At 38.3% G+C, this 20,455-nt stretch overlaps 1 protein-coding gene across 2 annotated transcripts in view; it reads left to right on the top strand.

Annotated features, from left to right (window-relative positions):
* The window catches only part of Prdm10 (PR/SET domain 10), a 63,711-nt gene that overhangs the window by 17,888 nt on the left and 25,368 nt on the right, over positions 1–20,455 (top strand). For both annotated transcript variants that reach the window (XM_077797793.1, XM_026392412.2), the window contains 7 exons: positions 2,378–2,603; positions 3,838–4,079; positions 5,880–6,083; positions 11,574–11,646; positions 14,022–14,139; positions 16,800–16,929; positions 17,573–17,815. In XM_077797793.1, the coding sequence (XP_077653919.1) occupies positions 2,378–2,603; positions 3,838–4,079; positions 5,880–6,083; positions 11,574–11,646; positions 14,022–14,139; positions 16,800–16,929; positions 17,573–17,815 (1,236 nt within the window). The remainder of the gene's footprint in view (positions 1–2,377; positions 2,604–3,837; positions 4,080–5,879; positions 6,084–11,573; positions 11,647–14,021; positions 14,140–16,799; positions 16,930–17,572; positions 17,816–20,455) is intronic.

Genomic DNA, 20,455 nt, shown 5'->3' with positions numbered 1-20,455 from the left:
ATGAAACCGAGGTTCAGAGAAATTTAATAACTTGCTAAGTAGTGGGGTCAGGACTCTTTCTAAATCTGTCTGATTTCTGAGACCATGGTTTACTTCCTAAGGCATAGTTGGACAGCCAAGATGGACTTGTGGAAGTGAATACTCAGGGACAAAGCAGATGGTGGTTGGCAATGGATACAAGGCTATGAGGAATGGCTAATGTGTGAGATGTCAGAATCAAGATTCTCAAAGATCTTAGCAGACTGGAATAACAGGAGTAATGAAATTTACTGGAGATAAATGCAAAATCCCCCTTTTAAGTAAAAAAGCAGCTATTTAAGTCCTGAGGAGGGAAAAGATGGTTTAATAAACTCTGTGAGGGGGAAAAAAGGACTTGACAATTAATTTTAATTATTGGCAAGTTCAGGTTCAGTTCATGCTGGAAGAGTAGATGTCATAGATGCTAATATTGTTTGATACTATATTCATAAAAATATGGAATCCATTGAGAAATAACTGAAGGCAAGAGGATCAGAGACCTCTTGTGAATAGTAGCAAAGAGTTCAGCCATGTGAGGAATGATTGAATGAATTAGGGGTTTTTGGTCCACAAGTGTTTAGTTCACGTTGCTGAAGGATTAGACTTATTCTACCTAATTCTAGAGGAAAGTCCTAGGCCCTGACCACTGAATGGAAGATGTGTGTGGGGAGATTTGGACTAAGCAGAAGCTGTCAGGGCTATCCCAGAATGATCTGGGCTGCCTGGTAAGGAAATGAGGCTCAGGATTGTGGAGATCTGGATTCTGTGACTCTTAAATGCTATAGGAATTTGGAACATAGGGGGTGTAGTCAGAGAGGCCTAGAAGCAACATATAGGGCTCATTGGGAAACTGAAACATAATTTGATTTAGAAGATTGGTGAGGGAAGAACATTCTAGGAGAAGAAAATGGTATATGAGAAGAAGAAGGAAAAGGGAGTAAATATATTTAGATGCTTGATTCATTGAATAGGGGAGGGTACATGACATGAATATGACCTATGAACTAATTGGGTAGGAGAGATAATACTGAATAAAAGGAATCTAGGGTATAATATAACTCCATAACACATGAGAAGCAGGAGAACTTCTTTTTTTTTTAAATTTTTATTTTTTAGAAGAACTTCTTAAGGTGCCATTTATTTTCTACCCATGTATTTGATGATATAATATTAATCCAATATGTCACCCAAATCTTGTTTTATTTGCAAGAGCCTGACTTCAACATCAGGAAGCCAATAGGTACCTCCTTTGTTCCTTCCTGAAAACCTTAGCTCTCTGAAGTGTTTGAAAGGAGACTTGTCAACCATAGAATTAAACCAACCATGTATTGCACCATGTTTGGATTTAAAAGTGAAGTAGGTAGGGGCTGGGGATATAGATTAGTGGTAGAGCACTTGCCCAGTATCCTAGCATAGGGAGACCCTAAGTTCTATCTTCAAAACTGGGGAAAAAAATGGTGGTGGAAGTGAAGCAGACTGGATGCACACCTATAGTTCCAGCTACTCAGGATGCTAAAGCAGGGTATCACTTGAGCCCAGGAGTTTGGGGCCGGCTTGGGGAACATAGCAAGACCCCATCTCTTGAGGAAAAAAAAAAGAGCCAGGTGCTATGGTACAGTTTTATAATCCCAGCAACTCGGGAGGCTAAGGCAGGAGGATTACAAGTTCAAGGCTGGCCTCAGCAACTTAGTGAGACCCTATCTCAAAATAAAAAAAATAGAAAGGGCTAGGAATGTAGCTTAGTGGTAAAATATCCCTGGATTCAATCCCCAGTACAAACAAAAACAAAAACAAAGTGGTTGAAGAGTGGCCAAGTCATTCTCTCTTTTGTGTGGTGGTATCCTGAAAGGGCAGGTGGGACCCTCACCCCAGATTTAGTTTATACTGTGAAGACTGAGGATCCCCCATACCCCAAGAGATGATGAAAAGATGTTGCATGTTCTGGAAGTCTCTGAGGAAGCATGGTGGTCCTCTAGAGTAGGTGTGAATTGGCTTGTGGGTGCAATTCAAGGAGTAGAGCCTTGGCATCACTGGGTCTAAGGGATGGGGTTAGATGCTTAAGATTAGGGCCTTGTTAGGTTTGAATCTCCTGCTGGAATCAGAGGAGAGAGACCTAGGCTTTCTTCTTAGCCTTTCAGATAACAGGCAGAATGGGAGGAAAGAGAGCTGAGCTTAAAAGCTGTGAGCATCAGACATCTGAAAGAGTCAGACTATTTCTTATAGCCTACAGGTAGAAACCATTTTTCCATTTTCCACTAGTTTAAAGAATGTATTCCACCACCTATCCTCTGTGTATGCATGTGTGCCAATTGACTGAAAGCAGATGTCTGCTTATTTTCTACCTTAAACTTCCCTCTAGGCCTCATTACCTGTGCATAACCAGGTACTGCCTTCCATTGAAAGTGTGGATGGTTCTGACCCTTTGGCAACTCTGCAGAATCCAATAGCTAGACTGGAGGCAAAAGAAGAAGAGGAGGAGGAGGAGGAGGAGGATACTGAAGAAGAGGAGGAAGAAGATGGTGAAGACACTGATTTGGATGACTGGGAGCCAGACCCACCCCGGCCCTTTGACCCCCACGACTTGTGTAAGTGCAGTCACTGGACTCTCAAAGGAAGCCACATGCTCTTTTTCATGAGTGTGTGTGAATGTGAACATGGCTCATTTACACTGAATCCTTCCCACATCCCACACATTGTGTCACATGCTCTGTGTGCATCATCCCACTTCATCTTCACAGCAGCCCTGGGAAGGAGTCATGACACTTGTATTTGTTTTCCAATTTTCCTGATGAGGAAAAAAGCCCCAAAGAGGTTAGGCAACTGCTCTGGGTGACGTGGCTGATGAGGCATCTGAGTCTGGTCACTCTTGATACCAGCCTTCTATTGTAGTTGACCTAGTCCAGGACTATTCAGCCATATCAGTTCTAACAAGTTTGCTTTGTCACTTTCTTCACAAGAAGAGCTTCCCAGCTAGGTGCAGTGGTACACATCTGTAATTCCAGTGGCTCAGAATGCTGAGACAAGAGGATCATAAGTTCAAGGCTAGCCTCAACAATTTAGGAAGACCCTCAGCAATTTAGCAAGATCCTCAGCAATTAAGTGAGACCTTGTCTCAAAATAAAAAGGGCTGGGAGTGAAGCTCAGGGGTAAAGTATTCCTGGGTTCAATCCCTCGTACTAAAAAAAACAAAACAAAACAAAAAAATTAAGAGTTTCCATTACCAAATCATTGTTTTATCTGTGGATCTTCACGCACATATAGCAAAGTTATGACCTCGTTCATTTGAGTGAATGAGATTGTTCAGAGCTTTGTGGCCTTACACTACCTCTCCTGGGCCATCCATGTGGTGCTGGTAAGCTCTCTCTCTAGGGGGCCAGTGTTTAGCCCTGTACTTAATTATTACCCAACAGAAAATTTACTTGTTTAATTTTCCCTTGAACTCACAAGTTTTCAGGGGAACTCCTAAGTCAAATGCGCAGAAAGCCACTTTACTAATAAATATTAATACAAAGTTGTTCTCCATTATTTGAGAATTATAGGAATTAAAAATATCTAAACCAGATTACCACATTGCTGAAGGAGGTGAAATGGTGAAACATGAATGTGAATACTGTATGGTCCAGCCACTGTTCCCCTGCTTTATGGTGATGCACATCTTATTCTGGTGGATAATGTATACATGGATGCTACTGGCAAACAAGAAATGTGACTGGCTTGGTGCTGAGTTTTTTAGAATGAGCTAGAAATGCATGCATTTTACCTGAGAGTAAAATGATGTCAAGAAACTTGACTATTCTTCAAGGTTTTTTTCTTTTGCAGGGTGTGAGGAATGTAATAATGCCCATTCTTCAGTGTGCCCCAAGCATGGCCCCTTGCATCCCATCCCCAATCGGCCTGTGCTCACTCGGGCAAGAGCGAGTCTCCCCCTGGTCCTCTACATAGACAGGTTCCTTGGAGGAGTGTTTTCAAAAAGGCGTATTCCCAAGCGTACCCAGTTTGGCCCTGTGGAGGGACCCCTTGTCAGGGGGTCTGAACTGAAAGACTGTTACATTCATCTAAAGGTAATTTATACTTTTTCCTATTTCACTCCTTTCTTTAACAGTTTTTCAAGGGGCATTCATTTCTTTTGCTGAGTTTTTTGTTTTCATTTCATAACAGTTATTTGCTAGTATTTTTCTTTTTATGCTTAATTTTAAATGGAAACATTACTCCCCGCCCCAATAAAATGGAGGTCATAATTTTAGACCCCTGTGAATAATTCTGAGAAGTGTGGTTTTTAGGGTCTGTAGTAATATGCTAGAACTGACATAATAAAATGCTATAGACTGGGAGGCTTCAGCAATGGAAATTTCTTTTTTCATAGCTCTGGAGTAGAAATCTAACATTAATGTGTTGGCAGGTTTCTCCTTGACCTGCACATGACCGTCTTCTTACTGTGCACTTACAGGGTCTTTCCTCTGTACTTATGTGCGTCTTTTCTAATCTCCTCTTATTAAATGGACCAGTCATATTAGATTAGGGTGTACTCTAATTATGTTATGTTCACTTCATTACCTCTTTAAAGGTTCTATCTCCAAATGCAGTCACATTCTGAAGTACTGGGGGTTTACAGGGTCCCCACATGACTTAGAGGTTGAGGGACACAACTTCCTTTCTTTTTTTAAAATGAACTTTGGAATGTGGCTGGGCATGGTGGTATACACATGTGATCCCAGCAACTAGGGAAGCTGAGGCAGGAGGATCTCAAGTTGGAGGATAGACTGGGCAACTTAGCAAAATCCTGCCTCAAAATAAAAAAATATAAAAAAAGCGTGCTGAGATATAGTTCAGTGTTATAGTGCCCCTGGGTTCAATCTCTAGTACCACAAACAAAGGAAAACAAAAACAAAGTTCTTTGGATACTTTTTTTTTTTTTTTTGATGCTGGGGATGGAACCCAGGCCCTGTGCATGCAAGGTAAGCACTCTATCAACTGAGGGATATCCCCAGCCCCCAAACACAGTACTTTGGAATACAGAAAATTACATTGATGTATGTAATCTGCTGTGTGCCATTAATGTTTTCAAAATACCCCACTTTTCAATATTAAAACAGGTTCGGTTTGAATTTTTTCTGTTAAATAATTGTTCACTGGGGCTAGGCTGTTACTTAGTAGTAGAGCTCTTACCTAGCATGTGCAAAACCCTGGGTTTGATCCCCAGCACTGCAAAAACAAAAACAAAAACAAACAAGAAACCTACCCCAAAACAACAAAAAATAAGTTTGCTGTATGTTGAAGAATATTTATTTTGATCTGCATTCTTTACTTTTAATGATTTTGCTTCTATCCAACCCTCTTTACTATCTGCTGTTTTGAATAGCTACTCTGAAGCACTAAGAAAGGGCAGTAAGAAGGAGAGAATATCTGAAATGTATTTTGGAGAAATTAGCTGCTGTTGTAGAGAGGATTTCTTTTAAACCAATGCTCAAGATCTCCAAGCAAGAATATTACCTGTCTTTGGGCTGAATATTATAAATGGATACAGTTGAATCTCCAAATGATGCAAATTATAATGAAGTGGAGAGTATTATGCTTGATTTTTATTTACAGCATTTTTGGTTGTGCTAGTTTTGTGAGATATTAACTAAAGCTATATAGTTTTATGGTGAACTTTTAGATTTTGCCATGTAATTCTCCTATAGGTAAGAGTGGTTTCAGGAAGTATCCTTTCTTTCTCTTTATGTTTGGCTTAAGTCACAATTCTAGTATCTTTCTAGATACAAAGGGAAGATATATGGTTAATTTAAGGAGAAATATTTTGTATATTATTGCTAATAGTATTGTTTTTTTGGTGTGGGTCTTTACCTTTTCTTTGGTTGCAGGTTTCTCTTGATAAAGGGGACAGAAAAGACAGGGATTTGCATGAAGACCTATGGTTTGAGTTGTCTGATGAGACCCTGTGTAACTGGATGATGTTTGTACGTCCAGCCCAAAACCACCTGGAGCAGAACCTGGTGGCTTACCAATATGGCCACCATGTATATTATACAACGATAAAGAATGTGGAACCCAAGCAGGAACTGAAGGTATAGTGCTGGATCTGGAGGGCTCTCTGCTAAAAAAGAACATATCCTAATTTTTTCCTTCTAGTAAGTATGATTCTTACTAAACTGGTTCTTTACTGGTAATTTATTTACCTCTGGAGCCATCCCTAGGGGAAATTGGTTCCGGGTTTCCCCTAAGATCCTTATGTAAAATGGTGTAATATTTGCATAAAACTTACGCATTCTCCCATGTATTTTAAATTATTTCTAGATTATTTATAGTACCTAATAAAATATAAGTGCTATATAAATGTTTTTATACTGTATTGTTTAGGGACTAATGACAAGAAAAACTCTGTATATTAAGTACAGATGTAATTTTTTTGGACAGTATTTTCGATCAGCAGTTGGGGGAATCCATGGATATAGAGGGCCGACTGTACTATGTACTACAGATCGGTAATAATCTTGTAAATAAAACAATGAGAAGTAGATGGGCTCTGTTCTCATCAAGAGCCTACAGAAAGGCATTAGGTCTGGGGATAAGAAAGTGATTTTATGGGGAGCTGACTTGATATTTGTGAGGGGGGAATTAAAGATAGTATCACTTAATGTCATTTATACATAACTAAAGAAGAATTTGTTGTGAAATGTGGGATTTTATAAAATAAAATTCAGATGGATAGGCAAGATTCCTTTTCTTTATCTGAATACTTCATTTTATTCAAAGAATTCTTTGACTTCTGATTTCAGAAATATGTATTTTTGGGGTAACCCTGTTAGAATTTGTCTAAATATTGACTTTTGATGACATAATGAAATTTTGGTATGATTCCCAAAGAAAAATTCTTTTTTTTTTTTTAATTTTCTATGCTACTAGAGATAGAACCCAGGGCTTTACACATTAGGCAAGTGCTTGATCAATAAGCAACTCTTCCTGCCCAAGATTCCTTCCTTCCTTCTTTAGCATATATTAGGAACATGGACAAAAGAGGGGGGCCAAAGTACTCTTTAACTTCCTGAGGTAAATAACAAAAATAGATGAGAAATGATTATATCAGTACATGAACACTGAATTGCATAGTGTGTCAATGTTAGAAACTGATTGCTCCTCTTTAGTGGGAGAACAAAGTCCTGGATTTTATTCGAAAGGTGCAAAACCTCTGTCTTGGAAACCATCAGCTAGATAATCCACCAGCCATGAAGAAAATATGTAAAAAGAATGTCAAAGGAGATTAACATCTCATGCCATCTATTCCAGTGCTGCACCACTGAACTAACTTACTCTAGCTCTGTTTTCTCTTGTAAAAAAGTAAGTGTAACTGTAGAGGTTAAGATGAATAGAAATAATTAAATAGGAATTTAATAGTTGAGTATAATAAAACAACCAAAACAACAGATAGAAGGAATGAGAAAATGGGGAAGTATTTGTAATACAGGGTAAAAGATTTTAAGTATGTTGACTGAGACAAAGAGTTGTATACCTTCAACTTAACTACATCCAGATGGACAAATGAACAAATACCAAGAATAGACTCTATTTAAAAAAGGAAAAGAAATGTTAAAAAAAAATTTTAACCCTTAATCCAGGTGTGGTGGTGCATGCCTGTAATCCTAGTGACTTAAGAAGCTGAGGCAGGAGGACTGAAAGTTTGAGATAAGCCTGGGCAACATAATGAGATTCTATTTCAAAATAATAAGGAAAGGTGCTGGAAATGTAGCTTAGTGGTAAAGTTCATTCCCCAATAGAGCATGAGGGTTTGGTGCAGCTGGGGTTATAGCTCAAAGGTGGAGTGAGCATGTATGAGACCCTGGGTTCCATATCCAGAATGGACAAAAGAGAAAAGAAAAAAAATATCCCCAATTAAACTATTTTAAATGCTTAAACTTTTATTTATCTATGTGTGTGTGTGTATTTAAAACTAAAATGATTTATAATGTAGAACTTGAAGACGACAGTTTGCAAATTCATTATCACTTAAAGGAAATCAATGTGCTAAGCTTTGAGAAATGAGATGTTCCAAAATATACACCAAAAATTTAAAAACGGAATTAAATTAAAACATGAAATGTTATCTAATGTAATGCAGATCAGGGGATCAAAGATGAAGGTCACACATTATTAAAAAGAAATCCAACCAAGGACAGCTGTGTCATGATCTCTCATTAGTGTCACAACGGTGCCTCTCTTTTGGTGGACTTGAACATTTTGGCAGACATTCAATCAGCTTTAAAAACAAAACAAAACAAAACAAAAAAAAACAGTCTTTACATGGCTACTATTGTTCTTCCCACCATCTTCCAGCTAGTTTTCTGCTGCTATTTCTCTCAGCCGTATTCTCCTTTTGTTCATAATGGGGATCCCAAGCACCCAGAATTGGCCTTATACCCACCGCTGCTGGTCCAGCCACTCACCCTGCCTGCATTTTTTAAATTGATAAACATGGTTACTTTATACTTATCAAAAGAGCTATTTTAGATTTAATTAGAAATAATTTTTAAATCATATCATCCTTGTGCATGCATGAAAATGCATACTTAGGTAAAAAGTTAAGATATAAAACTGCTTTTTATGCATTGTCAATTTTTCCCCTTTCAATCACTGGTTTACATCATGATGTCTGTGATTTTGAGGGGCAGTACTGGGGATTGAACTCCGGGCTTCTTGCATCTGAGGTAAATGCTCTTCCACTGACCTACCTCCCCAGCCCTTTTTGTATTTTTATTTTGAAACAAGGTCTCACTAAGTCACATAGGCTGGCCTCAAACTTGTAATCCTCCTAAGTACCTGGGATTATAAGTATAGGCCTCATGTTTTTGCTTTTCTGTCTTCTGCCATCTTCTGTTCCATTTAGATGATATTGATGATATATTTTTTTTGTGTGTGTGGTACTTATGCATGCTGTGAAAATGCTCTACCCCTGAGCCACATCCCCAGTCCTTATTATTGTTATATGTATATTTCCAGTCCTTGATATTGTTATATGTATATTTACATATATATATTTTGCGCCTGGGATCAAACCCAGGACCTCACATGCGGTAGGATTTTGTTCTACTACTGAGCCATATCCCAACTCCTCACAATCTTTTAAAAATAAATAGTCCAGGGGACGTTGCTCAGTAGTAGAGTGCTTACCTAGCATGTGTCAGGCACTGGGTTCAATCCTCAGCACCACATCAAAATAAAAAAAAATAAAGGTAGTAAAAAAAATAAATATTCCACCATTGCCTCTGGGATCTTGTTCCATACCACGTAACTTTTTGTATGCATGGTGGTTGGAATTGGGCCTGACACTTGTGCTATACCACTGAGCCATACCCCTATCAAGTTTGAATATTGTGCTTTCACATTCATTTGAATTCATCTGTGTCTTTTTCCTAAATTGAATCACGGGCCCTTGGAAGCGAAGTGTTTTTTGATCAAGTCAGTAGGAAGTTTCTGACAGTTCTGACTGAAGCCTTAATGAGAGGCCTGTAGAATGCTAACCAGTCTCTTAACCACTTTGAAATTTTTTCTTATTCTGAGGGAAATGGCAGTTTTTTTGGCCTTCATTTGCAGTGCTTGGCAGGTGTCAACAAGTCATGGAACCCAAAGGGGGCTTATAACTGAATGAGGTAAGAACAGTGCAGAGAGCTGGGCCAGACTTGTGCAGGAGTGTTGTGCAGGTTCTGAGTGCTGCATCATGGCAGCAATTGTAGGGTGCCAGCCAGAGTGGGAGATGCTTTCTGATTTCTGAGGTGTTAAATATGAAAAAAGGTACATCTTGGAATTGATGGATTAGTGTGTGTTTGTAATAGCAAAATATAAACCACCTAAAAGTACAACCATAGGGGCACAGTTGAGTCAATTATGGAATACAGATTCTACATAATATTACTCCACCATTCAAAATGAAATCTGCCTTTATAAATATTCCCTTATATTTAAATTAATGTTCTATAAAAGTTACATATGATTAAGTCATTTAGTGATTAATAAGTTGAAATCCTACTGTGTTTCAGACAGTAGGAAAAAAACAAGCTTGTTTCCCTGTGTTCAGGGAACTTGCATTCTAGGGGGGAAGTGGACGGAAAGATGTAAACAAACAAAAAATATCCAATAAGAGTTAAGTTTCATGGTGCAGAAAGAGCAAATAACGGGAAAGGGACCAATTTAGATGTGCTTCATAGAAAAAGCCTTGCTTAAGAGGTGATAGGCTGAGGACTGGGAATGAGAAGAGACCAGTCCTGCAGAGGGTTATAAGAAGAGCAAAGGAGAAGAACCTTGCACTCCAGGGGGTGAGCCAACAAGGGCAAAGGCTTGGATGGGAAGGCACTGGACATGTTTGAGTTGCTGAGTGTAGGCCATCTTGGCCTAAAGGTGGGCAAAGTGATAGGAGCTGAGGTTTCTTAGTAAGATAGAGGAGATCATGGAGCCCTTGGAGGATTAAACATTTCAGGTTTATTATGAAATAAGCCATTTCTGGTAAAACAAATTCAATTGTGTTTTAAGAAGACAATTATTTTAAGAAGACTTTGGCTCCTGTGTGGATTGCAAGGAAAAAAGGGAGGCTAGTTTGAAGGCAAGAGATGGTGGTGGCATGCCTCCAGGTGGAAGAAGCAGAGATGGAGAACACCTGAGGAAGTAACAGTTCTACTGAAGGATTACAGAAGCAAATGGAGAAACCAAAGATACCTTTTAGGTTTTAAGTCTGAGCACTTGGGGGGAAGGTGAGGCAATTGAAATGAGAAGATAGGTAGAGGTGGATATATGAGTTGGGAGGCATCAAGAATTCCATTCTGGGCATGTTAAATTTAAGCTGTTTGTGAAATATCCCAAATATCAGATCAGAAATAGAATACCCTTGGAGTGATCAGAGAAGGGGCATCTGGGATGAAGATATTAATTTGGGAATCATTAGTATAGAGTGGTTAGAAATTGATGTGATCAGTGGAGGGAAAAATAAGGCTCAGGACTTGAATTAAGCTTTGAGGAGCACTAATATTGGGAGGTTAGGTGGAAGAGGAGCCAGCTAAGGTGAGTGAGCAGAAGCAGCCATTGAGGTAGGAGAGAAACAGCTATCATTGGCGTAGGAGAGAAGAGCCCTGGGAGAATGTGGAAGTGTTTGGTACAGTCCCATTTGTGATCACAGTATGAGCTATTTGGTGGCAGCCACTATGATTGCAGCTATATTCAAATCTGTGTTTAAATATAGCTTTATTATTATTATTATTATTATTATTTTACAAATCAGAAGAGGCTGTTTTATCTAGATGAAGAGACTATGAATAAAGTTTTTATGGAGTTATTCTAATTTAAAAAAAAAACACAAAATTTTTAAAAAGGGAAAAAAACCAGGCAGTGTGTCTTGACTTCCTGCCAGATGATCTGCCAGATGGGTGTTGGGGAGCCAGGTTCACAGTGTGATTTTTTTTTTTTAATGGGCTGTGAAAAAGCCTGAATTGTTTCATTTAACAGGAGAAATAATGTAAGCATGCAAAGCACATCTGGTGATGTTCCTTAATTCTTGATGTCCTTGGTTCTTGCAGGTGTGGTATGCTGCATCCTATGCTGAGTTTGTGAACCAGAAAATTCATGACATTTCTGAGGAAGAAAGGAAAGGTGGTTGGACTTTTATATTGTATATTTTCTACATGAATTCTAAGTTGTATATGTTACATCTTCATGCAACCTCTAATTTTTTCATTTCAGTGTATTTCAGAAGATATTCCAGGTTCTTAGAGCTACACACCTCCATCTAACTGTAGGATCAAATAACAATGACATATTTACATTTCTTTCATGGGTGCTAGAAAATAGTATTTAATATAATAAAAACCTGCAAATACTAAATTAGAACCTAGATCAGAGGACAATTCTTATCTGGACTTGAACATCTTTGAGGATATGGTAAAGCAGGCATTCACTTTATCTTTAATGTAAATATTAACTGAAATGCCATCTCTGTATAAAAAGGTGAACAAATTATTATGTATACTGCTTGATGAATTTTTACAGTGAACACATGTAAGTTCCCAAATGTGATTACTCTCTGTGTAAGTTCCCAAATGTGATTCTCTCCTGACTTTCAATACCACACATAAGACTTACTTGTTATTGAATTGCACATAAATAGAATGATATATACACTTTTTGTGTCTGGGCATCTTACTCAGTATTGTGAGGTTCATCCATATTATTGGATATGATTGCAATTTATTAATTTTATTGTTGTTTGATATTCTGTTGTATAAATGTATAACCATTTATTTATCTATTATGCTGTAGATTTGATTGTACAATGCAATTATCGTAGTAACTACCCAGAATTAGGTCAAATTTCACAGGTTAAGGGCACAGTTTTCATTAAGAGTCCCCTCGCTTCAGATATCAGATGCAAGCTCCGTGATTCCCAACCTACCTATACTACTAGCTATAATTTAGGGAGCTCTCTATTGCTCTTCAGGTTTGATAATTAACTAGAATGACTCAATAGAACCTAGGAAAACACTTTATTTAATGATCACAGTTTTTTATAAAGGATATATATATCAGGATTAGCCAAATGAAGAGAACTAGGGTGAGGTCTAGGAGGGTCCCCAATGAAGCTTCTGTGTCCTCTCAGGATATATCATTCTCCTGGCACATTGATGTATCATTGCCAATCATAGAAACTTTTCAGAGTTTTTATTGAGGCATTATTATATAGGCATGACTGAATTAGTGGTCATGTGATTGGACTCAGTTTCTAGCTCTCATTCTCCTCTGGGAGGTAGGGCTGGTATTAACTGTTTCAAAGCACCAACCCTTTGTGTGTGTGTGTGTGTGTGTGTGTGTGTGTGTTACTGGGGATTGAAGCCAGGGGTGCTCTACCACTGAGCTCTATCCCAGTCCTTTTTATTTTTTATTTTGAGACAAGGTCTCATTGAGTTGCTCAGACTGGCCTTGAACTTGTGATTTTCTCTTCTTAGCCTCTAAAGTGGTTGGGATTACAGGTGTGTGCCAAGCACCTGGCAAAGCACCAACCTAATCACAAGGTTGAACTTTCTGACACTGCTACCCCTGACTCTGAGTCATCTCCTTAGCATAAACTCAGGTAGGATGAGGGGCCATGATGATAACAAAGGCACTTCTGTCACTCAGGAAATTCCAGCTACTAAGAGCTTTCCTCCCAGGAGCCAGAGACTAAGGTTGGCCAGATTCTTTATCTTATATAAGGATTGTTCGTAGTTTTGGGCTGTTTAAAAAGTGCCTGCTCTGACTGTTTTTGTACATGTCTTTGGTGAACACGTGTGCACATTTCCTTTAGGTGTACATCTAGGGGTGGAATTACAGGGTCCTATGTTATGCATATATTCAGCTTTAGGAGTTACTTCCAAACATTTTACTGAAGTCATTATATTGGGCTTTGATTTTTAAGTTATTTGTGATAAAATATACCCTTAAATTATGAGACTTGGGCGGGACATAGTGGTGCATACCTGTATTTCTGGTGACTCAGAAAGCTGGGGCAGGAGAATCGCACCTTTAAATCTAGCCATCCTGGGCAATTTAGCAAGACCCTCAGCAACTTAGAGATGCTGTTTGAAAATGAAAATAAAAAGGGCTAGAATATAGGTTAGTGGTAAAACTTGCCCCTGGATTCAATCTCCAGTACCATAAAAGAAAAGGAATATTATGAAACTTGGATCTGAATCACTGGATTATCTAAATACAGATCTCCTTACAATGCTTTCTCTCTTTCTGGGTGAAGGGTGTGTGTGTGTAGAGTGGTGTGAGTGTGTTGTTCCTTTGATGTCCTGCATGAATGTGTCAGAAAATAAGAGCCTATAACTCACCTCTGTGCCAAATTCTAGTCTTTGATTTTATAACAAGAAAGTCATACAAATAGCAGATACTGTCTGCAGGAAGATAAGAATGGCAGAGATAACAGGCATCAGAGTTTTCCTGGTGTCTGTTGATCATCAGCTTTCATGATTTCTCTCCTGTGACTGTAGTTCTTCGAGAGCAAGAGAAGAATTGGCCCTGCTATGAATGTAACCGCCGGTTTATAAGCTCAGAGCAATTGCAGCAGCATCTCAATTCTCATGATGAGAAATTGGATGTGTTTAGCAGGTATGTATGAGGACAAAGGCTCTCAAATCAGGTTTGGAATCATTTTTGTACATAGACTAATGAGTGTGTATGCTTACACAGGTAACCAGTTAGGTAGCTATCGAGGATTGTCTTTCATAACTAACCCCTTCCTTATTAACTATTTATTGCTTTTCTAGCATAACCAATACCCAACAATGGAAAATCCCCTTACTTCAGTTAAGTCTCCCTTAACTAGAGATTATGAAATAGGAATCCTTCAGATAGCATTTAAACATCAGGGTAAGGGCATATTGGAGTAAGAGTAAAGACCCAGAGTTCAGTCAGAACTATTGCAACAGTTCAGGTGAGGAAAGAGTGTTCTTTAGATTAGATGGGACTGATGTAGGATTGTCCACTTAAAGGATTTGGAAAGATACAAGATGGTGTGAAACCTCACTTAGGAAAGTGGGAAAGAGAATATTCTAGGGAAGTACTGTACAGTTGCCTGCCACACTGAATGTCCATATGAGGTTCACAGTCATAAAATGAGAGACTACAAGCAAGACTATATGTTGTTTTCAAGCCCCATCTAGCTGCTGCAGTGCAGGCAGGGAACTGGGTTACAAAAAAATGTGGTTTTGCTGAGAGCATCCAACACAGTGACAACAAAGAAGCAGCAACTGGGATGGGGATCAGAGAAAATACAAGGTATTGATTGCAGTGAATGACCTTGGAGGTGTGCTATGGACAAAGGAAGGGTTGGACTGGGGGATGATGGGGGTGGAAGGGTTATTAAAATTGGGTATTGGAGAGAGTGAGCTGGAGAGGTAGGAGATAGTGTGTCAGAATGGGCCTTTGTGGAAACAGGGGCAGTGGGATTATATTGAGGATGACAGGTCTGAGATATGACCTTGGGGATAAATATCTGAAGGTGATGGATGCAATGAGATTCAAGATATTTACTCCTAGGTTTTCCCATTTTTCATGGTTCTATTGTATCATTTTTTATATTATATTAGGATTTTTGACTTACAGGCCTGCTGCCTCTGCTAAATTCTGAGGATAAGATCACCTTTAACTTGATATCTTTAGTGCCAAGCATAGTGTATGACACATAGTAAAGTGTTCACTTTCTATCTGATAAAAGAAATTTGAGACAAATGAGGAAAATCTGAATTTTGACTAGATATAATAATATTGAGCAACTACCTGATTTTTTTTTAGGTGTGATAATGGAATTGTGTGTGTTTAGAATTTTCCATACTTAAGAGTGAGTGGAGAGCATGTGACTGTAGTTCCCGCTACCTGGCAGACTAAGGCAGGAATTTGAGCTCAGGAATTTGAGACTAGCCTGGGCAACATTGAAAAAGAAAAGAAAAAGAAAAGAAAAAAAAAAAAGAAAAGAAAAACTTTGTTAAATAGCTAGGTAGAAGAGTTTGATATGATGGGTATTCACAAAATATCTAAAAGATGTTTTGTGATGTACTTTTGAAATATCTTAATAAGGAATTTTTGTATGTTAGTCATTCATTAAAGGAGGTAAAATTTATTCAGTATCTTAGCCAAACTATGGAACCAAAGTAGGTGTTCATCAATGGATGAATGGATAAAGAAAATGGGTATATGTACACAATGGAGTTTTATTCAGCCATAAAGAATAATGAAATTCTTAGTTGCAGGAAAAAGGATGAAACTTGAGAACATTATGTTAAGCAAAATAAACCAAACTTAGAAGGTCAAGGGTCATATACTTTCTCTCATGTGGAAGCTGGAGAGGAAAAACGAAAGGTGGGAGGGATCTCATGAAAATGGAAGGGCAATCAGTAGGGGGAAGGGACCAAGGAAAGGAAGGATAGGAGGGAAAGGGGAAATACTGGAGAATGATATTGGCCAAATTATATTATATTGTGTGCATGAATGAATATGTCACACAGATCCCACCATTATATGCAACTATAATGCATTAATTTAAAAAATGTGGAAACAAAAGGGTTGTGCCAGTTACAATGTCAACAGCAAGATAAAATAAAATAAAACAATTTAGTGTTTGGAATAGTTGAATTAGAAATTTGTACTAACCCTCCTGAAGATTTTGGTAAAACAAAATACTTTGCATTTAGCCACATTTTGTGGAAGAAATCTTGAACTGAGGTTAAGAGAGGAAGGCTGGAATCTTGTCTAAGATAGTGTGTCCTCAAAACACACTGGCTTAGCATGTTCTGTCTGCATTTCTCACCTCCTTTCAGAAGCAAAATGTTGTCAGCACTTTGTGTTTACATAGCTCTTTTTTTTTTTTTTTTAAAAGAGAGAGTGAGAGAGAGGGGGGGACAGAGAGAGAGAATTTTAACATTTATTTATTTTTTCTTAGTTCTCGGCGGACACAACATCTTTGTTGGTATGTGGTGCAGTGGATCGAACCCGGGCCGCACGCATGCCAGGCGAGCGCGCTACCGCTTGAGCCACATCCCTAGCCCTACATAGCTCTTTTTTTCCCCCAGAATAATTTGAAGACACCTCTTTGTGCTTTAGAGAGGGCAAAGATAAGAACTTTAGAAAGTGTTTCCATTAGAGAAAAGAATCAGGGAAATTAATCAAGTGAGGGGAATTCAAAATCTGGGGTTAGTACAGACCATTTAGGGAAACATTTTATGGAGTATGGTGTAACTATAACTATCCGTAACCCAATCTTTTGTCCCCAGAACAAGAGGCAGAGGGAGGGGACGAGGCAAGAGACGATTTGGTCCAGGTCGAAGGCCAGGGCGTCCTCCAAAATTTATCCGCTTGGAAATAACCAGTGAAAATGGAGAGAAAAGTGATGATGGGACACAGGTACTGGGAATTGGGAAAGAACTCCTTCTTAGATGCTTGTTTAGATAACTTTCAGAACTCTGGCTGGATTTAAACATAAGCACCTTTCAGATGTTAATAGTCCTGTCAAAGAATCAGAGCTTTGCTGCTTGTTAACTTAAGTGGGATTGGAGAAGGGCAGAAAGCATGTATTTTCAAGTGTTATTCACAATTATTCACAGTTATTCAAAAACTCAACTTTGCTGCCCCCCAAAATTTGAAATTGGCCAGAGATTTAAAGAGGCAATTTTGTTTTATTAATTTAAACCATTACAAAATTTGATATTTGTGAAGGTTCATATCATGATCCTCCCCATTCAGTGGTCTGAAATATCTCGTGATTTTTGTATTTTGTGTGTATTTAATTAATTTTCCTGGAGGGAGAGTATTTTTTTTTTCTCTGAGTATTATGAATCTGGTCATTTAAAAATAAGCAATAGCTGGGCACAGTGGCTAGCTACTTGAGAGGCTGAGTGGGGAGGATCACTTGAGTACAGGATTTCGGGCCGCTGTCTCTTAAGAAAAAATTTTTTAAAAAGCAGCAATTCTAAATCTGAGCTGGTAGTCCTTCTAGCACTGATCTCTATCTAGGTAAGTATATAATTCTTGGTTATTGCAATTTCAGGACTTGCTACATTTTCCCACAAAGGAGCAGTTTGATGAGGCTGAACCAGCTACTCTGAATGGGCTGGATCAACCAGAACAGACCACTATCCCAATCCCTCAGCTGCCACAGGAAACTCAGTCGTCTCTGGAACAAGAACCAGAAACTCACACCCTTCACCTACAGCCACAGCATGAAGAGAGCGTGGTACCCACCCAGAGCACTTTGACCGCAGATGACATGCGCAGGGCCAAACGCATCCGAGTAAGTGGGATGCTCATTCTTACAGCTGGTCTCCTTTTCCCCCTCAACGCTTGGTGTTCCAGCCTGTTCACCATCCACTTTGAAATCTTGTATCTAGCCTATCACATACTTGCAAGAAAGTTCTCTTTCTTAATGTTTCTGTATTCTATGGCAGGCTGGCATGGCTGGTCCTAGATTTTATCAGCCTGGATTTTGGCAGCTCCTGGATTAGTATAGTGAAAATAAGATAGCTCTTCACATCTCAAAGTTCATAGATTAGAAATGGAGAAATAAGTATACTTAATTATAATTATTATATATGTTTTTTCTTTTATTTCTTTTTGGTGCTAGGGATGGAACCGGGGCTTCCTGCATGCTAGGCAAGCACTATTCCACTGAGCTACATCCCTAGCCCTAATTATTTATGTTAATTATTTTAAGCCAGGCTTGTCTGTTTCTAATCATAGCTCTCAAGTTAATTGTGGGTAACTAAAGTTGGTTATCTACTATTTCCAAGGGGAGACTGGCAAGTGTCACTACTATTTGTCAATGCAAAGGGAACTGTGTCCAAGTTGATATGACAGGTATAGTCCACACACTTGGGACAGCATGAAGTAAAGTTGTATGTCAGGAGCTAACTAACATCTCACTTATGTGACCTGTGTCTTGGCCTTAGATCATGAGACTACAGGGCTTCCATGATTTCCAGTTAAGATGTGTGTTTCTCTTACTATTTCACAGTCAGCATTTGAGTCTCAGTAACTGCAGGGATTGCATTGTAGAAAACAGTATGGTTTTGTGTGATGTCTATGCAGACAAAAAGCAATGACATAAAACCCATGTTTGTGGCCAGCTGAAGACTTTGATTTGTACTTGACTTTAGATGAAAAAGATTTTTTACACAACTTCCCAGGCTTTACAAATTTTAAATGGATGATTGGTTTAGATTATGTTTCTTTTGGTCTTTTTTTTTTTTTTTTTAAAGATGATAAGTTAGACTGTATTCAGAGGGTCCATGGTAGTACGTACAGATAACATTGCGAAGGGATCTTGCTGTGGGTAAGAGAAATTGGGTTCAGCTACCTCTTTTGGTTTTCTTATTTGCCTATAGGCTAGAAGGGACCTTGAAAAATAGTCCAGGCCTTCATGTAAAAATACTTTTAAACGTTCATAGGTACATGACAGCTTTGAGGGGCTCTTAAGAACTCTTTATCTCAGTACCCTTTATGAGGGTCCTATAAACTGAAACACATACAACTGTGGCTCAGTGTGTATTACTTCAAAAGGATCGATAAACATGTAAATATAGGCCAGAAAAACAAAAAGCTATGAATATCTTCTCATCCATTGTTCTACTTTATTTCCCAATCTTTACTTTTTTCTCTTTTCAATTACTATCTTTTCTGCTTTGGCTATTCTGATATTTTACTAAGTCCAGAGAAATGCTTGCTAGATTTCATTTTATTTTTTCTTTGAAGGAAAAAACTTTAAGCTTACACATGTAGTGAAGCTGTAGATGTATAAGCATAGTCTATTCTGTACTTGTTCTTGAAGAAGTTGGGGTACTGGTTCTATATAAGTTTCCTTGTGTCACAACAAAAGCCACAGGCATGTGGCTTTTAGAAGTCAGTCTTAGTTGACCTATCTTGTTTTTTCCTCTTACATATTCTAAAAAGCAGGGCTATGTATTTTTTCATCTTTTTTATCCAGATTGGTAATGACCAACTGAAGGGAAGTCTTCCAATCCAATTGGTAATGTAACTATTTTTCTCTCCTCTAATGCTGCCTGCTCAGTTGGAGCTGCAGGTAGGTTTGTTTCCTGTGTTTCACATAACAGAATGTTATTTAAGTGTTTGCCTGACCTGCTGTTCATTGCAACCTTTATTTACTAAATCCTGATGAAAAGCACAATTTGGTTGCTCCAATAAATGCATATTAATGAATAATTATAATTCATTTGCAAATAGATTAATGAGTAAATTATGGGCTGCATATTCTTCCTGTATGAAATGGAGGTTAGGACTAAGTGATCTCCAAGGTCCCTTCCAGCTCTAAAATAATTTGAATTACTTATGGAGTGGTACTGAGTTAGCATAATGGACCAAAGCAAAACTTAGCTCTGGATTTGGCACCCAAGGAGAAATGGAATCCTCAGTGGGACCATTGTCAACTGTTGTGCATTGTGTCTGTCCTTGGAAACTTGACCAAAGTTGGATAAAGGAAATTATTCTTCCATGGCAGACATGCTCTAAATCTTGAATCTTCTCTCAACCTAAGAATAGCATCTGTTTTATATGGCATCTTTCCATAAAGTTTTGAAAGTAGAGAAAATAGTAAGAACTTTTATGTAATGTAAAAATGTGTCCAGATAGAGTAAAAAGATGAGGTGACAGCTAAGCATTATGAGGAAGTGAAAGCAAGCTCTGTGGCTGATTTGAAAAGGTCTGTTTGTAAAGATCTTCATGGATACTGTAGAAAAAAACTAGAAATAATTTTTTGAGTTTTATTTGAAATATATTTTATTAATTTTCAAACTACTATTGGATGTATCCTATGAGCTAAGCTAATCCTTTAATAAATGAATAAAATATGATGTCCTCCCCCTCCCCTTAGCAGCCCCAGTCTGCTTGGAAAGACAGCAGAATTGCTGTTTACCTACTC

Source organism: Urocitellus parryii, chromosome 4 (genome assembly GCF_045843805.1).
Source record: "Urocitellus parryii isolate mUroPar1 chromosome 4, mUroPar1.hap1, whole genome shotgun sequence".
NCBI lineage: Eukaryota > Metazoa > Chordata > Mammalia > Rodentia > Sciuridae > Urocitellus > Urocitellus parryii.
The sequence above is the reverse complement of the archived record's forward strand: the minus strand, read 5'-3'. Positions and strand labels throughout refer to the sequence as shown.